We start from the raw sequence: 22876 nt of genomic DNA on the forward strand, positions 1-22876 counted from the left end.
GCCACTAACTACAGGGCAAAATTATGTTTACTTATGATAGTTTGTTCAGTTGCATTGACCAATCGCATTTCTTGCTAGAAGCGAAAACGAGGGGGGGGAGCTCTCTTGTAATTGTGTACAACATGTCTGGTTTAATATTTTTCGTATTTATTTATAATGTTTTCATGAAACGGATAAACAAAATCCAAAACTTGGCTAGTGTTTTAATGTTAGGTAATATTTATCGTGCATTCCCCGAACTGTTTAAATGTAGCTTATTTTTCAGACGTATTGCTATGCTCGCCGGTTGCCATGGGCAACACGACTCTATAAGTGACACTAGCGGAGTACCACGGAGGCATATTTTTTTGTATCTGATGTTGAAATTAGCTCTCTCTTGTCACTAATATATAGAATATTTATATCAAGCCTTCCCCAGTAAAATACTGGACAACCTTTATTCGTAGTGGACTAACCCCATAGCGAAGTAATGTGTTAGCATGTATTGATCAGTGTCTCGGATGCACATCCGAATCGACGGAGCTCGAACTCATTCATTCCTGCGCTTGCGTCTTCTTCAGTAATGACTGCTGTTACCCAGTCATGTCATCTAGTCCACGAGGTTTGTTATTACATATAACTCCGAAGTAAAGTTATATTATTGTCATTCGTTAAAATGATATTTTCTATATCACTGATGTAATATGAATGCAATGTAAAAAAACATGTCATTAGGTACTGCTTATTTTATATGGACTTTTAACTTACGGTGACCATCGTTTTAGCAGTTATGTAGGAATGGGTAATCGCGGCAGTCAACCCACCGATAAGAAGTGCAAGGGCAAAACACCACAAGTAGAAGAAATTCCAAAGCCGTTTGAGCCCTTTAACAAAGGGAGTGTATATACACCAAGTACATGTGTTTTTATTACTGATGCAGATTTACTTGGAGATCCACCTGATAAAGAACACTTTAAATCTACTCAGTCCATCGTGCAAGCTGATGAACTTCTGGAAGATAATGCGTCATTTATTACTACAAATAGTGTTCCTTCTGAAGTTCGAATTGAATCCACATCAAGTCCTGACAGTTCTCTTTCAAGCTCATTATTTGTTGATACTGTCAGTCATTTACCCACTCCCGAAGATGGTACAGTTTGTGAAGGTGAGTCGCTACTCGATGCTGAAGTGATTGATGAAACAACTGTTACAAAAGATGAATTACCTGGAAGTATTAGTGATATTTCAGTCTTCTGTGACAGTGAAGACAAAAGTCCTCAGCATTACTCTGAGGTTGAATCAAGTGACACTAGAGAAGATTCCAGCGTGCATGAGGTTACACAAGATGATATCAGTCCATGTGATGATGAAAAGGAGGATATTTTTATGTATAATTCTTATATTGAAACTAGTCCATTCAAGGAAAAAAGAACCTTCTGTGGAGGAACCAGATCATATCCAGGAACTCCAGATACACAGCTTGACTCTTATCATATTTTTGGTGGTAGCTATCCTTTAAGACACGATAATCATTTCAGTTCTATTGGTAATATTCAGGAAAAATGTTTAAAGTGTAGTTTATGTAGGATAGAACATACTAATGAAAATAATTGTGATTGTTATTGTGATGTAAGTAATGATGAAGCTGATTGTGCAGTTGAACATAATTGTGCAGATAAGGATGGAGTATCATGTTTGGTGCCAAAATTTGCAATCGTACAGCATCGCAAGGTTACTCTTCCACCACATAAATTTCGTTCACTTCCACTGCGTCGTGGTGCATGCAAAGACTTATCAAGCTCAGAATTATCTCTTCGTCCTGCTTCAATATTTGTTAACAACGAGCCACATTGCCCTCCTCTTCGACGCTACTGTTCTCATAGTCATATGCCTCCAGGTGAAGGAAATGTGTTACGAAAAGTTGCTTCACTCACTTTCGATAAATCTACAATTCAAAAAAATGTTAACAAGCCCAAATTTGTGCCAGAAAAACTAGATTTTAGTCTTTATGAAAAATTTGAAGGTAAGTATATCATTGCTTTTTTTTTTTTATTGACAGTTACCCAGTACTATGTAATGAGAATAAGGAATGGAATGATAACTCTTTAAACAGAAAGCTTTATTTTTATTTATTTATTTTATTTTTTATTATTTTTTATTTTTATTTTTTGTGTGTAACAATTTTTGAATAGTAAATATGATATGGACAATTAATAAAGTAAATCATTACTCTTTGACATCATGATATTTGTCCTTCATTTGGGAAGCCCTGAGTTTGAAGCTTGAGGAACTTTTCTGAAAGGTTTTTCTAGCTGAAAATGATTAGCCAATCTCATACAGAAATGTCACAGTTTTTCCTCCTGGAAACTCATGTTTTTCATCCCACAAAACAGACAAGCCAGCCAGAGAAGAATATGCAGTTACCAGGCATAATATACTAGCTTCTTAGCCTTAGGGAAAAAAATTCCAGTTAATCCAGTTCTTTTGATTTTAATTTCATGATGCATAGCATACTTTCTTTAGGAAACAAGTTGTACATAAAAATTATATATTTTCTGATACTGTAACTATATAGCATTTTACTGCTTTGATACCATTTTGCTGTTTTTAGGCATTTACATTAGACACAGTTGAGCATGAAAATTAACATTGTGTATATTCTTCTGATCCACATTGAGCAAAACTGATCCCATATGCTGTGGGATCAGTTTTGCTCATATGAAAACACCAAGTTTTTATTTTATTTTTTGTTAATTTTTTTTATGAGTCCAACTTATGAAAGGTTGAAAACATACAGTACATGAGTACCATGGGTGGGCTGAAGTTATTTATCTATTTGCTTTATTTTTTATGTTTTTACATAATCCTGGAGACTACTCTATAGAGCAAATGTTTTTTTTAATGAATTTATTTTTTAACACCATCTGAAACCTGGAAGAAGCAGGATAGTGGTTTAACACCAGGCATTGAAATTCACTTACCACTGAAGACATTCACAAACATCCATGGTAGAATTCAAATCCACATCCTGTTGGAGAGCAACTGCCATCTACTCAGCCAGTTTTTTCCTCAAATAAGATTATCCAGCTCAAGCTTACAGAGAGTTTATCTAGTTGTTTTGTTATATATCATGAAATTCTTTATGATATATAACATGAAGGCAATATACCATTGTCTTTTTTTTAATCTTAAAATTGCAAAATTACATCACTTGGTTTCATTGATGGACTCTTATTTTAAATATTGTAATAATTTATCTGCAGTATCCACTGCAGACAGTTATTATAATCAGTATGATAAGACAGGATAACTTTACTGTAGGCATTTAGTTATAAATGATCTATAACTAATATCACATACAATACCCCGGATAGCTTAACTACAGATATGACTCTAGAATAATTTAAACCTTCCTGAAATCTGCTTTCAAAATTTATACCTCCACATAGTAATGAGACTCATCTTGATAAGTCCTATCCCAATGCATATTATAGTATATGCCCTTAAACTCATTCTTTGTTTTAGTAATGAATTCCATTTTTACAACTTCCAGAGATGACCTGAGGTTTGTAGGTTCCCTATTCTATGAATTTTCTTGCCGGCCTGGTTGGCCAAGTGGTTAGTTTATCCATTCCCCAGCCAAAAGGCTGTGGGTTCAAATCCCACCGTGGGCATGGATATTTGTAATTGTCAGTGAAAATACTACTGGTGATGATGGGCAGTAGATGGCGCTGGTGTAGATGATGACAGTAGTTGCGGTTGGTGGAGATGAGAGTTGGAGCCCCTTCCTCGATGAGTCTTTGGAGGTGTGACATAATAATAATAATATTAATTTAGTATAAGTCGATCACCAGCTACCATATGTGATCTGGGGGATTGCCTGAGTTTGAGACTTTCCTTATATTTAGCTAGTATGTTAGGTGAATCGATTTTGAGTATATTTTTAATAACGTCTGCAGAGTTGAGTGTTTTTTATTTTTATCGCTAATTATGCATTTTATATCAAACCCAAAAACGAGGCTACAAAACATAACACAGCAGTACTACTGTGTTATGTACTGATGTCTGGGTAGTGATCCTTTCCATAATGCATGATATGTGTGCTTTGTATTGTCGGATACTAAGGCAAGTGATGTGATTTGAAATGGTGACCAGGCAAAATCAGACTATGAGAAGAATCTAACCAAGCAGGTCAAAGGAACTCCCAAAGAGTTCTTTGTTATGTGGAAAGTAAGAGGAAGAATGACTATGGAAGATTAACCTCGAGTGATGATGGGCACAAGGAGACATAAGCAGATAAAACAGTTTAGTTACTGAGTGATTACTTTGCAAGGGTATATCATCCTAGTGAGGTTACTACCTTAATGTGTGTGGTAGACAATAATGTGGGAACAGAGGTGGATGAATTGGAGGTTCTAAGGATATTGAAGAATTTCAATGTAAATACAGCTGTGGGATTAGATGGGATATCAGCTAGGATTTCGTGAGAACGTGCAAGGGAACCAGCAGTGCCTTTGACTAGGCTCTTTAATTTAATCAGTATCTCAGGCATAGTGGCAAAAGTACTAGAAAGATTGATAAAACAGAGAATTCAGGAATGGGTAGATAAAACATGATATTGTATGAGGGTCAGCATGGCTTTGTGAAGGGTCAGTCATTCTTTAGTAATTTATTATTATCCAAGACCCCATGGAGTCAAAGACTCATCTAGGAGGTCCTTTTATCATACACACATTCAAATTCTCTGCAGATACCACACTCTCAGGCAAGGCATTCCAATCATTCACAACTCTGCATGAAAAAAACCTACTTCTCACTCTCTTACTCACATCCTCTTTATACAGTTTCCAGGGATGACCTCTGGTTCTCCCTTGATCTCTCATTATTTTCTGTAGAACCTCTCCAGCATTGATCCTATAACAACCCCTTACTAACTTATAGATCTCTATCATATTTCCCCCTCTTCCTCATATCCACTAGACGCTGTACATTGCATCTTCTCAATCTTTCCTCATATTCGACATTCCAGAGGTCAGAAACTAACTTAGTCGCCTCTGGACCCTTTCCAACATCTCTTCGTCCTTTTGAAAACCAGGTGACCAAATCTGGGAATAGTAGTCCATGTATAGCCTAATCAAAGACTTGTGCAATGAAACAAGAATCTCCCTATTCTACAGGTCAGAGTCCTTCACATCATTCCCAGAAGCCTTTGTGTTGTCTTCACAATTTTGGCTATGTGTCCCCTAAATTTCAGATCCTTATCCGCTATCACCCCAAGATCTCTTATTTCCTCCACCTCCGACAATATATCCTCACCAAGCATAAATTCTGCATCCCATTTTTCTTTTCCAAATTTTAAAACCTTACATTTTGCAACATTGAACTCTCATCCCCATTCCTGTGAACTCGCATCCCAATTCCCATTTACTAACATTTTATAATAGAGCAGCAGCTGAGTTGGATAAGGGAAATGGATACACGACGATTTTGTATAGCCATTTGACAGAATTTGAAGGAATGCGGATAGAAGAAGGAGAGGTGATATGATTGAGACTTTTAAACTGTTGAGAGGTGGTTACAGGGTTGACACTGGGGAGTTCTTTCACTTGGTTGAACAGCGGGAAGGAGTGATGACAAGAGGCCATCCCTGGAAGTTACGAAAGGAAACTGTGAGCAAGAGGGTGAGGAGTGGTTTCTTTGCATGGAGGGTGGTTGAGCCGTGGAATGCATTACCTAATAGAGTGGTGAGGGCGAGAACGGTCAATGAGTTTAAGGAGTGGTATGATAGACTTTGTGTTTCTTAGGGGGAACCTCTCCTTGATGAGTCTTGACAGACTTTATGTTCTTAGGAAGGACCTCCCACGATGAGTCTTTTGACTCCATGGAGGCCTGAATAATAATAATAATAATAATAATAATAATGACTTAATATAAAAACGATACTAAATGCAGCAGCAAATGAAAGCTTAGGAAAGGCCAAAAAATTCAATAAAAGGAAAAAAACTGAAGATCTGTGTTGATACAATCAAAGAAATAACCAAAAGAAAAAAGAAGCCTATCACAAATGGATAAGCAGTAAAAGATTAGAAGATGAAGTCGAATATAAAAGAATAAGAGCCATAGCTAAAAGAGAAGTCAGAAAAAGACATAGAGAATCATGGAACAGATTTGTTTCTAATTTAGAACATGATTTATATAAAATAAGACCCAATGTATATAAAATTTTGAAACACTTAAATGCAGATACCAAAGAAAGCATAAAATTAAACACTGAATTGAAATTAGAAGAATTTCTAAATTACTACACAGAATTGTGGACAGACAAATATTTTAAAAAAGACAACTGGCAAACAATTAATGAAAAGGAAATTATTATTATTATTATTCCTGATACCTCCAAGGAGTCCGAAGACTCATCGCGGGAGGACATCTACAACTGTCTCTACACCTAACCGCTACTGCGAATCATCTCCATCAACGCCATCTACCGCCCACCTCCAACACCACCACAACTAGTAATTTTTGTCTGTAAATTGCGTGTGTTCTGAAGGGCCGATTTGTATGTATGCGGGATGAAAAACCCGAGTTTCCGGGAGAAAAAACCCTGCTACCTCCGTATGAGATCGGCTAACTCACCTTCGAATTGAAATCGACCAGATAAAGATTCCTCCCGTCGCGACGAGAATCGAACTTGGCCTATTCCAATCGAAGGGCGCAATGTACCGTCGTTCTTCCAATTGCGCTACGGAGGCGCTATTAAAAATAACTAAAGAAGAATTAGAAATCAGCCTGAAAGAAACGAGAAATGGAAAATCACCTGGAGAAGATAAGCTAGGTTCAGAACTATATAAATATGCAGGAACTAGATTCAAAGAAAGACTTATTATTGTTTAAATAAAATTTATTCAACTGGTATCCCCCTAATAGAATGGAAAAAAAAACAAAAAAAAAAAACAATTGATTCCTATCTTTTAAAATAGGTAATAGAGATGACCCTAAAAACTATAGAGGTATCAGTATACTAAATTCCTGTTACAAAATATATAGCAAATCTTATATAGCAAATTAATGAAATATTCCGAAAACTTTATTTTAGAAGTACAGAATGGATTTAGTAAAGGACGATCATGTACAGACCCGGCCTTTTGCCTAAAATTAATAATAGAGAAAAGAAGAGAATATAATTTAGAAACACATATTGCATTTATTGACTTTGAAAAAGCATTTGACAAAGTTAACAGAAAGATATTACTTATCATATTAAAAGAAAGACAAATAGCAAATAATATCCTAAAAGCTATCACAAGTATATATGAAAATAATCAAATACAAATAAGATTAAATCACGAGTTATCATATACGAGAGAGATAAACCAAGGGGTCTGATAGGGATGTCCCCCCACCTCAGCAACTCTTTTTAATATCTACTTAAATGAAATAATAATAAAATGGAATAAAAATTTACATTAAGGAATTAAACTTTCTCCTACAGTAAACTTAAACACTCCCATCTTTGCCAACGACCAAATAATAATTACAAATTCTGAAGATAAACTACAGAAAGCTATTTTAGATCTAAAGGAGATATCCAAAGTATAAATAGTAATAGATAACAAGATCTTAGTACAGGTGAATTCATTTAATTACCTAGGATGTACGGTCACATATGAAAGAGATATAAACGTAAAAATTGCAAAATATTTCAAAATAACAGGTGTAATTAACTCTATATTTAAACCAAACCTAGCTCAAAAACAAACCAGACTAAAAATATACAATACATTAGCCTTACCGGTCTTAATGTATGGAAGCGAAATCTGGACAATAAAACAAAAAGACAAACAAAGATTAACAACAGCAGAAATGAAGTTCATGAGAAAAACTGCAAAGTATACCCAATTTGATCACAAAAGAAATGAAGAAATTATGAAAGAATTAAACTAATAACCAGTAATAGAAAAATTAAAAAAAATATAAACATAAATGGATGGAACACGTTCAAAGAATGAAAACAGAAAGATTACCAAAACAAGCCTTAGTACACACCATTAGGAAAAAGAAAACCAGGACGTCCTCTTAAACGATTCAATGATGACTTCTAAAGCCGGAACAGGTCATACTAGGCCTAAATCCTTGATACGCATGATGATGACAGAATATCATATGAAACTCTGTTATGCAAATTAGACGAAATGGGGGATAGATATCTCACTGGATAAGAGAGTGGCTGCTGGACAGATATCAAAAAGTAGTATATGGAGGGAACAGAATCGAAGCAAAAACATGTGACTAATGGTGTGCTGCAAGGTTGAGTGCTGGGACCATTGCTGTTTAATTTGTACATAAATGATATAGAAAATAACCTGAAAGGAAATATTCAGTTGTTTGCTGATGATGCCAAATTGGGTAGAATAATAGTTAATCAAGGCAATGTGGAGATCCTGCAGGATGATTTAAATAGGCTGTTAGTATGGGCAAAAGATGATGGGTGTCAGTTTAATGTCAAGAAATGTAAAGTTATGCATTTTGGGATAAAAAGATTTCAAGCTGTGTATCACATTGATGGCACTGTACTCCAACAAATAGATGAAGCTAGAGATTTAGGGGTGGTGGTAGACAGAGTTAGTTTAGAGGACATATTGCTAACATAGCCCATAATATTACTTGGGTATTGAAGAACACATTAACAAGTAGAGATGAAGAAGTTGTTATTCCTCTTTATAAGGCCTCGATATGCCCACATGTGGATTATTGTGCTCAAGTCAAGTGTTGTGTTCGACATTTAACTGACACCCGCCCTAAGCCCCTCCATAGCGCAATCGGAAGAATAACGGTATGTTGTGCCCTTAGATTAGAAAAGGCCTTAGTTCGATTCTTGTCGTGATGGGAGGAATCTTTATATGGACCCTTTTAATCGAAGGTTAGCTGATATCATACAAAGGTAGCAGGGTTTTTTCTCCTGGAAACTTGGGTTTTCATCCCGCATACAGACATATCGGTCCTTCAAAACGTGCAATTTACAGACAAAAAATACTAGTTGTGGTGTTGGTGGGAAGTAGATGGCGGTGATGTAGATTATTGGTAGTAGAGGTTCGGTGTAGCGGTGAAGACGGAGAATTGTACAATATCTGTCCTCTCGTGATGAGTCTATGGACTCCTTGGAGGTGTCACGAATAATAATAATAATAATAAGTCTGGTCCCCTGGGTTTCTTGGGGATGAGGAAGTGGTGAAGAGGATCTAGATGCCTATGACCAAGATAGTGAGTGGCCTGTGGAGTGTTCCCTAGGAAGAAAGTTGAGAGTGTGTGGATTACTGAAGTTGATTGATAGGGGAAAAAGAAGATATATGATAGAAACATTTAAGTTGCTTAAAGGGTCTTATAGGATAGATGCAGGAGAAATGCGAGAAATGTTTCAGCCTTTGGTTAGAGAAACGAGAAAAAGGGATTATTCCTGGAAGTTGAATAAAGATGTGGTTAGTAAGTGTGTGGACTAGATTTTTTGCTTGGAGAGTTGTGACTGAGTGGAATGGGTTGCCAGAGTCAGTTGTGTGTGTGTGTGTGCGCTCTGTCTGTTAATGGGTTCAAGGGGAGGTATGATAGATTCTGTCTACTGCGATGAGTCTTCAGACTCCATGGAGGTGCCCTTATAATAATATCTTTTTTTGGGGGATTTTATTGTTGTATTGAATTTTACTTATTAATTTATAGAATATAATAATGATATAATGTATATATAATAGTACACAAAGTTAAAATTTATTTTCCTGAGTTATAATAATGATAGTTTGAGACTATCTTGTGTAAAGGCTTACAGGATGAAATATGTGATGGGGTGTTGCTATCAACCTAGTTGTTCCATTACTGGGGGCAAAGAAAAGCATATAGCACCAAATTATCTTGATGGATACTAAATGAGTAATCGTTGTGTGCAACTAAATTATCCAAACATTGATTGGATAGCAGAGAAAACTCAAGAATGAAGGAGAATTTATTGAACTGATGCAAGACAATATTCTAAAGCAGCTTGAAGCCAGACAGCATCAAAAGGCATCTCATTTAAGGATGTGGCCTATTTTGCTGCCAGTGGATATGGATGTCTCAATTAGGACAGATTTCATATTGAACTATGGTAGGAAATTATGACAAACTCAGGAAAATAATACTGTGTTCATTCCTATAGTATCAGTAACTAAATCAGCAATGTATGGGAAGCTTTGAAAATTGCATAAATGATGCAGTATCTGAATATATTCCTATAGTCTGAAGAACAAATATGGTGGAAATGAAATGAATATGCAACATTATTAAGTAAGAGAGCCATAAGATGATGTGGAAGGAATGTGAGAATAAGGATGGAAGGAGTTATATAAAGCACAGGCCAGAAAAGTTTTGTATGGAATGCTAAGTTGGAGTATGAAGAGGAATTGGCTGTGGAGGCTAAAGAATTTTTTTGTTATGTTGCAAGTAAAAAAATAAAAGATTGGATGTGGACGAATAACTTTACTGAATGCAGATTCAGTAAAGATTCCTTGTGTCTGAAGTAGATTATTCAAATAATGAGTGTTACTTTGCTAAGATTTATCACCCATCCTGTCCATCAAAGATAATACCATTGTTTCAACCCAGTTCTGGATCCTGATTCTCACTGGTCTTTCCAACACTTTCCACAACACCTGACACATAGATTAACCTATAATTTGATTCTTGCCTTCCTTCCACCCCTTTGGAACGTGACCCAATGGTTGAGCTAGACAAGGGGAATGGATAGGTTATAATGATGCTTTTAGCTTTGCTGGATTTGAAAGACAGCTTATGGGATTGAATTATAAATCATATTAGCGTGGATAAGAGAATAGCTGATTGAGATATAAAAAAATGGAGTGTGTTTAGAGGTAGAGGTCAGCCTGCAAGATTTAAGGTAATTAGTGGTGTACTACAGGGATCAATCCTTAATTCATTGTTATGTGCCCTTTACATTAAAGACCTTGGAAGGATTTTCCTGGCAATATATTGCTGTTTGCTGATAATACAAAGATGGCAGGGTAATTAGAAATGTGACTGAGATGCAGCATTTGCAGAATGATTTGAATATACTGCAGTTGTGGACATGTGAAAATGACAATCGGTTCAGTATTAGTAAATGTCAAGTTAAGCACTTTGGTGTAATGAGATATCAAATTGTGTATTTCATTGCTTGGATTATGCCAGAAAAAACTTACAGACTAAGGATCTTGAAGTTTTAATAGATAGGAAATTGCCACATAGCAAAGATTGTAAATACAATTCAAAAGGATAATTGCAATGCTGAAACTAACATTGACACATAAAGATAAAAGAAGTCCTTTTGTCTGTTTATAAGCTGGCCTTGATGCTATATCACTTGGACTATTGTGCATCTGATCTGGTTTCTGTGGTGATGCAGATAAGTGGAGAGGATGAAATGGGGAGCGTTAAAGATGATATTAGAACCATGAAATGTAGAATATGAGGACAGATTGAGATTTGTGGATTGTAGACATTAGCAAACAGGAGAAGGAAGAGTGATATAATAAAGACTTTTCTGAAAGGTCACATAATGTACCACTAGATGAAGTTTTTGGAGGTTGGGGAGAGTATGAGAGTGTATCCATGGAAGTTGAGAATGAATGCGAAGAACGAGATGAGAGCTAATTTTTTCTGAAAGAGTGATGCTTGATTGGAAGGGATTCTTTTGGTGGATTCTTAGGTAGTGTGAGTGAATTAAAGAAAAATCATGACAGCTGCTGTTGATGATATGTTTCCTCCCTTGACGAGTCTACGACTCCTTGGAAGTCTCTGGTAATAAAAAAATAATCATCAAAAGTAAAGATGAGTGACACAAGATCTTTTTTCTAAGAAATGTCAAGATTGTTTTGATAACCTTAATGTGCTATTGTTACCCCATTTTAAAATTGTTTAGTGTTTAATGCATTGGCTATAGAAGTTTATTCACTTGAGCAGTACAAGCTTTCTTGAACGAAGAAGCATGGAGAAAAACTATAGATTGGATTTGAGGTTAGTGAGAGAGAGTTACCAATGTATAAGAGGAAGAGTGCGAGTGAAAATGCAGAACCTTGGGATGCTGCTACATTTGCATATAAATCTGAGAGGAAATCATGTATTATGACACATATTGAACAACCAAAAAGGAAACTGACAATCTATTTACATTTGGCAGGAGGAGACCATGAAATATCTTGATAAGAAGCCTTCTCTCACAATTGAAAACATCAAGAATGAGAAATGACTGTGGAAGAATGATATTGTGGGATAAAAATGGGAATAGAGTGACTGATGCAGAGGACATAGTGGAATTTTTTGTTCAATGAACACTTTATTGGAGTATTTCATCCTAGAGGAGTCAGTTTCAATGCTAGAGGGATAGGAGCTGGTTTGAGGTTTAGAGGTACAGGAGGAGGGTGTGTTTCAGATACTGAGTACTCTGGATGTCAGTAAAGCTTTGGGACTGGATGGTATTTCACCACGAGTTTTGAGAGAATGTGCTAGGGAACTGACAGTGCCTTTAACCTCTCTTTTCAATGAAAGTCTGGCTGCTGGAAAGGTGCCCATGGAATGGAAGGAAGGTAAGATAGTGCCATTGCATAAGGGTGGTAACAGATTGGAAGTGTCTAATTATAGGCTAGTCTGTGTGTCATCAGTAGTTGTTAAGATCTTGGAGAAGGTAGTGAGGGACCGTATACAGCATTGGGCAGATGAGGGTAATGTTATCTGTGAGAGTCAACATGGATTTGTGAAAGGGTGCTCTTATTTTAGCAATATGCTAGCCTTTTATAATAAAGTTACAAGAACATTAGATGAGGGAAAGTCATATACTGCAATTTTCTTAGACTTAGCAAAGGCATTTGACAGGGTGACACATGATAAGCTGATATTTAAGTTGCGGCACATGAGTCTGGATGTCAGATTGGTCAACTGGATTCAGGATTGGCTGTCTGATAGGTATCAGAGAGTTGTGTATGGTGGAGCAGTTTCAATGAGGCAGAGGATTACAAGTGGGGTCCCATAGGGCTCAGTACTAGGACCTATATTGTTTAACCTTTATATCAATGACATTGCCAGTGCAAGGGGATATTCAGTTGTTTGCGGATGATGTGAAGCTGGGAAGGATTATTAGTAATAGTGCAGATGTGGTAGCCCTGCAAGAGGATTTGAATATGCTAGATAGATGGGCAAATGAATGGGGGTGTCAGTTTAATGCAGCAAAATGTAAGGTCTTGAGGTTTGGGAAACATCGATGGGATGCTGCATACTCTGTTGGAGGAGTTATACTGGAGGAAGTAGGGGAGACAAGAGATCTTGTATTGATGATTGATAGAAACCTGAAATTTAGGGGACATATTGCAAAGGTGGTGAAGGTAACACAGAGGATTGCTGCAATTATGAAAAGGACACTGACCTGCAGAGATAAAAGGGTTATCATTCCGTTGTATAAGTATCTGATCAGACCACACTTAGACTATTGTTCTCAGATTTGGTCCCCAGGATTTGAAGGGGATAAATTAACTGTGGGAAGGATGCAAAAGACGGATGACAAAGATGGTTTCAGGACTGTACAAGGATAGTTATGAGGATCGTCTGAGGGAATGTGGACTGCAGAGTTTGGTGGATAGAAGAAGGAGAGGTGATATGATTGAGACCTTTAAACTGTGGAGAGGTGGTTACAGGGTTGACACTGGGGAGTTCTTTCGCTTGGTTGAACAGCGGGAAGGAGTGATGACAAGAGGCCATCCCTGGAAGTCACGAAAGGAAACTGTGAGCAAGAGAGTGAGGAGTGGTTTCTTTGCGTGGAGGGTGGTTGAACCGTGGAATGCATTGCCTGATGGAGTGGTGAGAGCGAGAACGGTCAATGAGTTTAAGGAGTGGTATAATAGACTTTGTGTTTCTTAAGGGGGACCTCCCCTCGATGAATCTTGACAGACTTTATGTTCTTAGGAAGGACCACCCACGATGAGTCTTTTGACTCCATGGAGGCCTGAATAATAATAATAATAATAAAAAAAGAATGACCACATCAGTTTCTCATCAACTCTTCCATGGCTTGTGTTCAAAGGTGGGTGAGAATGAATAGAAGATCTACTGTGCAACAAGAATGGTCGAACTACTTTTGTGAATCCTAGGCAGCCCTCTAGGTACTGAAGAAGTTGGCCATTAATGATCTTTTCCATTATTTTAAACAGTATTGAGGCGAGAGGAGTAGGTGTAATGTAATGCTCGTGAAAGTAGGACAGCTGTAAGCTATCCTACTTTGGCCAAACAGACAGGACAGACAGCAAATATCAGAATTTCAGAACACAAGGACTACATCCAGTTTCACCAATGCAGCCACTCTGGTCTTGCTGACCATGTGCTGGATACCTGCCATAGAATACGGTGGAAGAAAGCCATGATAATACACCGTAGTAAATACAAATACGAAAGACTTTTCATGGAATCAGCTTCAGCTCTTAGAAACAATCCAAACCTCAACAAATTTGGCTGCATGAGACTGCCTCAAATTTGGGAAACCTACATCAGAAGACCTTCAGCCCAATCGCCCAAGAATACCAACATTGCCCGCTAGGGGGCACCATCAGGACTTGAGGAGAAACAATAGCTTCCTGCTTCTTTCTCACTTACTGTTTGTTGTGCCTGCATGCACATGTCTTGTTCTTAAGTTCCTTGAAAATGGCAATGTGACGTTACTGAAATATTGAAGTATATTAAAATTTATTTTAATGTATAACCTAGTTTACGTTGAAATTTCCTTAAATTATTTAATAAAAAATAAAAAGTGTAATGTAATAATTGACTTTTATCTTCCTGTTTAGAAATGGGCTGAATAAAGTTTTTTTTTTTTTTTTTTCCATGTTATTTTTTTCCATTGGCCTGGTTGCCTGATTGGTTAGTATATCCACTCTTCAACTAACTGGTTGTGAATTCTAATTTCACCTAGGGGGATGGATGTTTTGTGAACATCTTTAAGTAGGAGATGAATATATTGCCTGGTACGAGTCTGCCACTCTGCTTAATAGAAGCCTCAAGTGGCATGTAAAGAGTCACATATTTGATCTCCAGATCAGGATTTCCAGATTATCCATTAGCTCACTCACTATGCTACTACTGCTAATGTGCTGAAGGCTTTTTTTTCCTTCTTTTTTTTAAAAAAAAATGAGATTCACGTAAAAAAAAAGTGACAACTTGTATAGGCTGTACCAGTTGGATGTTTATTCTGGAACACAAATTTTTACTACCACTGGAAGGATGTCATCTGGAACACAGAACTTATTTAGTATCTTGTCTATTCAGGTTTCTGCGTCATTTGAGGGTACAGCATTGAAACAGTTTTCCCACAAGCTAGTTGCTAGTTAGTGCACAGGACCAAACCCAGTGGTAATGCATCTGTTGGAGGCTTCCTGATCAGCTTCCACATAATCTTGCTGTCACTTTCCCTCCAGGCACTACTTGGCAGGGTGACAAGTCAGTGGTATGCAGGGGGGGCACTGTCCGAGGCTATACTTGGACTGGAGTCTGGGCACTCCCTGTGTGTGAGTTATGTATACAAGTCCCTCACTCCAGTTGTATGCCCTTTTTTTGTTTTCTGAATAAACCATCCTGCACATGAAAGTCAATCATAAAAATACTAGGATACAAAAAAACTCCCAATAAAAAATAAAACATTTTTTTAAAATGTGAAAAATATAACAAAAAAAATTTTGAACAAATATAAAACTATGCCCCAACCCATCCAAAATAATACCAAAACTTTTTCCAATAAAACACTTCCATATTAATTTTGCCATCATTTAAATCCTTGATACAAACATTAATGATATACATCACCACTCACAGACATCAAAACCTGATCTCTTTTTCCTAACAGAACTTCAGTTGACATCCTCCATGACCACAGACCATCTCAACTGTCCCAGCTAACTCCTACATGATGCATTCTGCAAAAAAAAGGGCAGAATATGTGCCTTTGTGAAATCTGATATCCCTTGTCAAAAGCTTTCCAACTTGGAATCCCCACTTTTTGATCTGCTATGGCTCAAAATTTCCTTACCTCACTTAACAGCCTTCATTTGCTGCCTTTACCACTCTTCTAACCCTGCTACCTTTTTTTGACTACCTCTCACCAAGATTGATTTCTTACAAACTAATTATCCAAATTGTGAGATTGTTCTCCTAGGGGAGATGTTTATGCTTACACAAACGGGTTTCCATACTCCAACTTTACAAATCAAGCTGGACGGGAAGCTGAATCATTTGCCATCAGTCATGACCTAACACAAATAGTCAATCTACCAACCAGAATAACAGACAATCCTCACCATTTTACCAACATTCTTGACACCTTTTCTTAACCAACTCTCTCTCCAAATATGCTGTGAATGCCTGCTCTCTGCTTGGCGACTGTGACCACAATCTTATTTATTTTTATGCTGCTTTTCCATGGTCAGATTACTGCTTTCATTCTCATGATCCAGTCACCTGTATTGAACTAGTAAGCAAAATAATCCTCACTGGAATGCGCCTTCATTCCTAACTCCACTGCAAACCCCCAACCTGTATCCAAGCCCTGGTTCTCAAAAACACAAAACAAATAAAAGAAAGTCCTCTGCTGTCCATGATAAGAATGCAAGTTATGTTTAATGGCTTAAATTAAATATTCTGGTTTCTCATTCGGCTTACATAACAGTCAGAAACGTGTTTAAAAAAAAGGTTAAAATGATTCCAAAGCAGACTTCTTAAGAATGAAATGCGATAAACTTGCCTCTTGTTCAACTGTTAGTCAAGCCTTCTGGTTCGTTGCTGAGGCTGTTGGGTGTAATATGGTAACCTCACCCAAGGAAAAATGCAGAACTCATAGTATCAGTTTTTTTTCCTCCTTCCTGGATGACCAAAGCAAATTGCCTCGCATACTTGCACAAACTGCCCACTGCATGCCTCCTCTGAACTTTCACCAAAAGTACATTGAAAAAATCCTCATTAATCTTGATGCTAATAAGACTCCTGGTCCAGATGGTATTCCTCTGGTTGTGCTCAAGACTTGAGCTCCAGAATTGACACCCATTTGTATCATCTATATAAACTTTCATATTCTTCTGGCATCTACCAACAGCATGGAAGCAAGCCCACATCCAGCCTGTACTCAAAAAGGGGAGACAAGCCAGCTATCTGACTTTCATCCCATTGCTCTCACCTTAGTGCTTTCAAAAGTAATGGAGAAGGTTATCAACAACTAGCTTCATTACTTGGAGACTCATCAATTAATTAGCAATCACCAATATGGGTTCAGCCATTCTTGTTCTACAGCCAACCTCTTAGCTAATCTCACTCACCTTTGGACTTAGGCCAAGGAAAGATTCAGAGAAACTCATGTTATTGTTCTCCATATTTCTAAGGCATTTGATGATGTCTGGCACAGAGGCCTTCTGAACAAGCTGCCATCTAATGGCTTCTGTTCTATACTGTGATTGGATTGCCGACTTTCTCACTGGTTGTTTGTCATGTTGGATAGCATCCTCTCATCAGATTTCCCTATTAATGCTGGAATACCTGAGGGTTCTGTGCTTTCTCTCACTCTTCCTCCTTTACATCAGTGACCTCCTTTCTCTGACTTCAAATTCTATTTGCAGCTTCGCCCAATGACAGTACTGTTCATTCTGCTTCTTCATTCAATAAACTCTGCAGTACGCTAATGTTAGATGGCTCAAAATCATCCATAACCACTGACTTGAATAACCTTCTCAACATCCTGAAATGGGGTGAAGACTACTTAGTAAATTTCAATGCCACAAAAACTCAGAAAAATCCTACCTCATTCCCTCTCATTTTTGATAATGTTCCAGTTTCCTTTCAAGATCAACTTTCTTTTCTTGGGTTGACTGTCACATCCAGTTTATCTTGGCACTAGCATTGCTTACATAGTTTCCTTAACCCCTAAAAACTTGATGTTCTTTTCTGTTGTAAACATTACTTCTCTTCCTCTCGATTCCTAACACTTTACCTCACAGACTCCCTTCAGTCACTTTATCATAGGTGCTCTGTTTCAGTGCATGTGCCTTTTCTATGGGTACTTCCATGGGCATTGCTTCTCTGAATTGGTTGCTACCATTCCTCCACTTTCTTATAACCATGGAAGAATTAGAGCAGCCACTGACCAGCACTCATACATTGTCCAGCTTCAAACATGCTGAACTAACTTAACACCAGCTTCTTTCATTCCATTCACCCCTATTCTTTGGAACAATCTCCCCCATTACTGTTTTTCCCCACTGAGTACAACCTTCTACTCTTTAAGAAACATATCAATAGGCTACATCTCTCTTTAATCGCTTGCCCACACATGGCAGAGTAGTGTTATAGGTCTTGTGATCTATAACACTATGCCATGTGTGGTGTTATAGGTCTTGTGATCTTTCATGTATGGAGTCAACATTAAAAAAAAAGAAATCAGAACTATTTGAGAATTTTTCTGATATCCTTCTGATAGAAGTTTGGAATGCTGTGAACTGATTGTAGTATGATGGGAAGAAATGATTCTTGATACAAGAGTTGTCAAGGAAGAATGATTCCAAGAGGTTTGCCTTTTTATTGTTAAACCTTTCATGGCATCACCTAGATCAGTGGTTCTTAACCTTTTTTGCCTGATGCCCCCTTTCAACTATTTGTATTGCCTGGCACCCCCTACTCAATTTTACACTAGGTTAATGACTCAATAAGATAATTATAATATATTGTTAGGCAAACCAAAATTACAATCAACATATTTGAACTGATAGTTAATTAAAAATTAATGACTTTGATACAAATTAATTTTTATTCAAAAAAAGATATTAACTTACTGTATTTAATAAGCCAATCGTTACTAGCTGCTCTGAGCCTGATGAGATCTGACTAATTTTTCAATGTTCAACAAACAAAGTTTCAAATCTCCTTTTTTACTTATTTGCAATCTATTTCACTTCTTAGCTAACAATTGCAACATGATGCTGAATCCTTTCTTGACCAAGTATGAAGAAGGAAAAGCAATGAGCAGTAATTTTATTCCTTGCTAAAGCTGATGATACTTGCATTGCATGTTTGGGCAGAATCTTCCATACCTACGCTGCTGAAATTGAACTTCAAAATAATTTTTTAAGTTGATAAATTCTCTACACAAATTTGGATGAACAGAAGTGGCTTCAGAAAGAAATGGATTTGACCATCAATTGGGTATCGGGTATACTCATTCAGAATCTATCTTTGAATCTGATCGTCAAGTCTTCTTTCAGTGTCAGAAGATGGAAAGATTTGAACTGCAGAAAATCTTATCTTGCAATTAAATCCAGAACAATTTTTAAATTTAGTTGAAAGTTTATTTTCCACTTGGTTAGAATATAATAAATTTAGTTTAATCCTTTATCCAAGTGTGTGCAAACAAAGTTTGCACCTGAAAGTATCTTCAGGACTGGGGTAAAGTGGTACAACACCGGGCAACTCCTTGCAAAGGTGGAGCAAGCTACCAACACTCCTATCTCAGTATCTCCCATAATGCAAAACACATCTCCTTGTGGATATGTATAATGTTATACAATATAATGTATAATGCAATAATGTATAATGTATAATATAATATATAATGCAAAACACATCTCCTTGTGGATATGTATAATGTTATACATATCCACAAGGAGATGTGTTTTGCATTATGGGAGATACTGAGATAGGAGTTGCCCAGTGTTGTACCACTTTACCCCAGTCCTGAAGATACTTTCAGGTGCAAGCTTTGTTTGCACACACTTGGATAAAGGATTAAACTAAATTTATTTTAAATTTAGTCTTTAATTCGCGAAAGTACTTCACATTCTTTTTTGGTTTATTTGAATGCTTTGTTCTTAAATGTTCAATCATTCTTGACGGCTTCGTTTTGAGAAAGTTTTTTTACATATTGAGCACTTTGGTAACTGCACGTTATTTATAGACTGAATAACTCCATATTTTAAATATTCACTTGAATATTGATGACACTTTCTTCTTTCACACATTTCAATGGGCTACAGTGCTACACAATATCAAATGAAGTGTGCCACAGGCTAGATGTAAACTGTAAACCAAAGTTGCCAGATTAGGCATTAGGAAAAGTAGCAGATAAAGCTTATAAAAGTATGGATTCTGCTAAAAATAGCTCAAATTAACTATTTTCAGTGTGTAGAAAATTCAGACCAAAAAGTAGCCAAATTACTTAACTTTCGATGTAAAAGTTTAAAAAATAAGTAGCGAATAAATTTGAACAGTATTGCCAGATACAATATTCTGAACAGTGTTGCCAAACATACAATATAAATAGGGATGCTAGATTAAATACGGAATTTTTTGCTTTTATTATATTAGTAGTGTTATAATGCTTACTGCCCCCTTCAGATTTCACATTGCCCCGGGGGGGGGGATACTGCCCAGGTTAAGAACTACTGACCTAGATGCAATGTAGATGGAAACATGGAAGGAAGAAAGGACACAAGTCGTGCCTAATAACCTTAGTTGTGAACCAGAACTACAATGTCAGTGTAGGATTTGTGGATTTAAGTTGAAGTTTATCATTTAATTTGCCCAACAAAATATGTATATTTTTCTTACATGATGAAAGAAAGTTGTAATTTATTCTTTATTTTTTCTCTGAATTCTTTCATCATATTGGGAAATTGACAGGCTAGTTGATTAAAAAAAAAAAAAAAAGGATACACTTATTATTATTATTATTATTATTATTATTAATATCTGACCTCTGTGGAGTTGGAGATTCATCGTGGGAGGTGCACGTAGCTCATCCAGCCATGCTTTACACTGATTCAATGTGTCTACATCCACATTCAGGAAATGCATTCCACTCATCAACCACTCTCCATGCAAAGAACCTTCTGCTCACATCCTCCTTATACAGTTTCTGGCAATGGTCTCTTGTTCTACCCCCTTCTCCCATTCTATAAAAAAATCTCCTCTGTGTCAGACTGATAACAACCTCTTACTAGCCTATAAGTATCAACATGTACCCCCCCCCTTTCTCCTATTCACGAGGCTCTGCATCTTACATTCTCTCAATCTGACCTCATACTCCACATTACAAAGACCACTGATCACCTTTTGTAAATCTTCTCTGGACCCTTTCCAACATTTCCTCATCACTATGAAAACCTGGCAACCAAATCGATGCTCAATAATCCATATGAGGTCTGATCAAGGCCTTATACAATGACATCATAACCTCTTTTTTTCTGCATGTCAGGGTCTCATTGCCATTATCCAATCTGACGTCTTCACAACTTGTGCAATGTGGCATCTGAATTTGAGGTCCTTGTCCACCATCACTCCTAGATCTCTCATCTCCTCTACTTCCTTTGAAGTTTTCCCACCAAGTGTATACTTTGCATCCTATCGTTGCTTACCAAATCTCAAAACCTTACACTTTGTAACATTGAACTGATATTTTCACTTACCTGCCCATTCATGTAATCTATTCAAGTCCTCTTGTAAGGCTACAACATCTGCTTGACTTTGCATTGCTCTTTCCCCAGTTTTGCGTCATCTGCAAACAGCTGCATATCACTAGTTAAATCCATCCCAATATTATTAACATGCAAATTGAACAACAATGGCCCCAAAACTGACCCCTGCAGCACACTGCTAGTGACCTTTTGTCTTTCGGGATACTGCACCCCTATATACAACTTTCTGATACCTTTCCAACAGCCACCCACTGATACAATTCAGACGTCTGTTATCCAATTCCATCTGTTTCAATTTATTTAACAGCTTGTTGTGTGGCAGTCTATCAAAAGCCTTTGCAAAATCTAAGTAGTACACCACTGTGTATGCATCTCCCCTGTCCAAGATATTTGTCACCTTGTTATATAGTACATAAGTAAGTTAGTGAAACATGATCTCCTCTTAACAAACCCATGCTGATGACCACAGAGAATACTGATGTTATCAACCCATTTCTGTATTCCATCTCTCACCAATCTCTCCAGTACCTTCACCACAACTCCAGATATATAGACTGGCCTATAATTTGAAGCTACAGCCTTATCACTACCTTTATGCAGTGGAAAATAATTTTATCCCTTTCACTCCCTTGGAGCCCATGCTGTTGCAAGACTTATTAAACAGGCATGCCAATGCTACTGTCAATTCCTTGGAACATTCCCTTAAGATGCATGGTGATATGGCATTTAATCTTGTTGCTTATTAACATCAAGTTTATTTATTCTTCAAATACCTCCTACTCACTCTCAATTAAACCATCCTCTCCTATTCCCTCTACACTCAAGTTCCTCATAATTGCATCCTGAACAGGATGAAACACCCTTATAAATTGATCACTGAACATCTCAACAATGTGTTTTGTAGCAGTTACCATTCTACCACTTTCATCCATTAACTTCATCTTACCATGATCATTCTTCCTTCTACTTGCTACATATCTAAAATAATTCTCTAAAGTTTTTCTTTGTCTGATTTGCTCATTTCTGCTCATACCGTACTTTTGGTTTCCTCGCTTACTGATTCACTCTCCTGGCTTGTTCTTTATACTCTTCATGTAACTGATTATTACCATTATTCATCTTGTACTTCCTCCAAAGTACTTTCTTTTTCCAGATTTCATGCTTAAGCTCCACATTCATCCATTTTGCACCTACCTTATTCAGCCTTTTGGCCTTTGGAATACATTCACACACATTGATGCTGTTATGTATTTCTTTGTCAGTTCCCATTCAGCATTATTTCCTTACCACTCAACTCCTCATTCCATGTTATAGCTCTAAGCTGTCTCCTAAGCTTGTCATAATCACCATCCTTATAATTTCACATATATCTTTTCCTCACAAAAGTCTGT

The 22876-nt window shown here is 37.0% G+C and overlaps 1 protein-coding gene across 1 annotated transcript in view; it reads left to right on the plus strand.

Moving 5' to 3' along the window:
- The first annotated feature begins 683 nt into the window (after nucleotides 1-683).
- The window catches only part of LOC150102406 (uncharacterized), a 357402-nt gene continuing 335209 nt past the window's right edge, over nucleotides 684-22876 (plus strand). Inside the window, exon 1 of the mRNA XM_090399570.1 lies at nucleotides 684-2002. Coding sequence (XP_090255696.1) covers nucleotides 778-2002 — 1225 coding nt within the window. The 5' untranslated portion in view covers nucleotides 684-777. The remainder of the gene's footprint in view (nucleotides 2003-22876) is intronic.

This window comes from Typopeltis vanoorti, chromosome 10 (genome assembly GCF_054136105.1).
Source record: "Typopeltis vanoorti isolate ZY-2024b chromosome 10, IOZ_Tvanoo_1.0, whole genome shotgun sequence".
Lineage (NCBI taxonomy): Eukaryota > Metazoa > Arthropoda > Arachnida > Uropygi > Thelyphonidae > Typopeltis > Typopeltis vanoorti.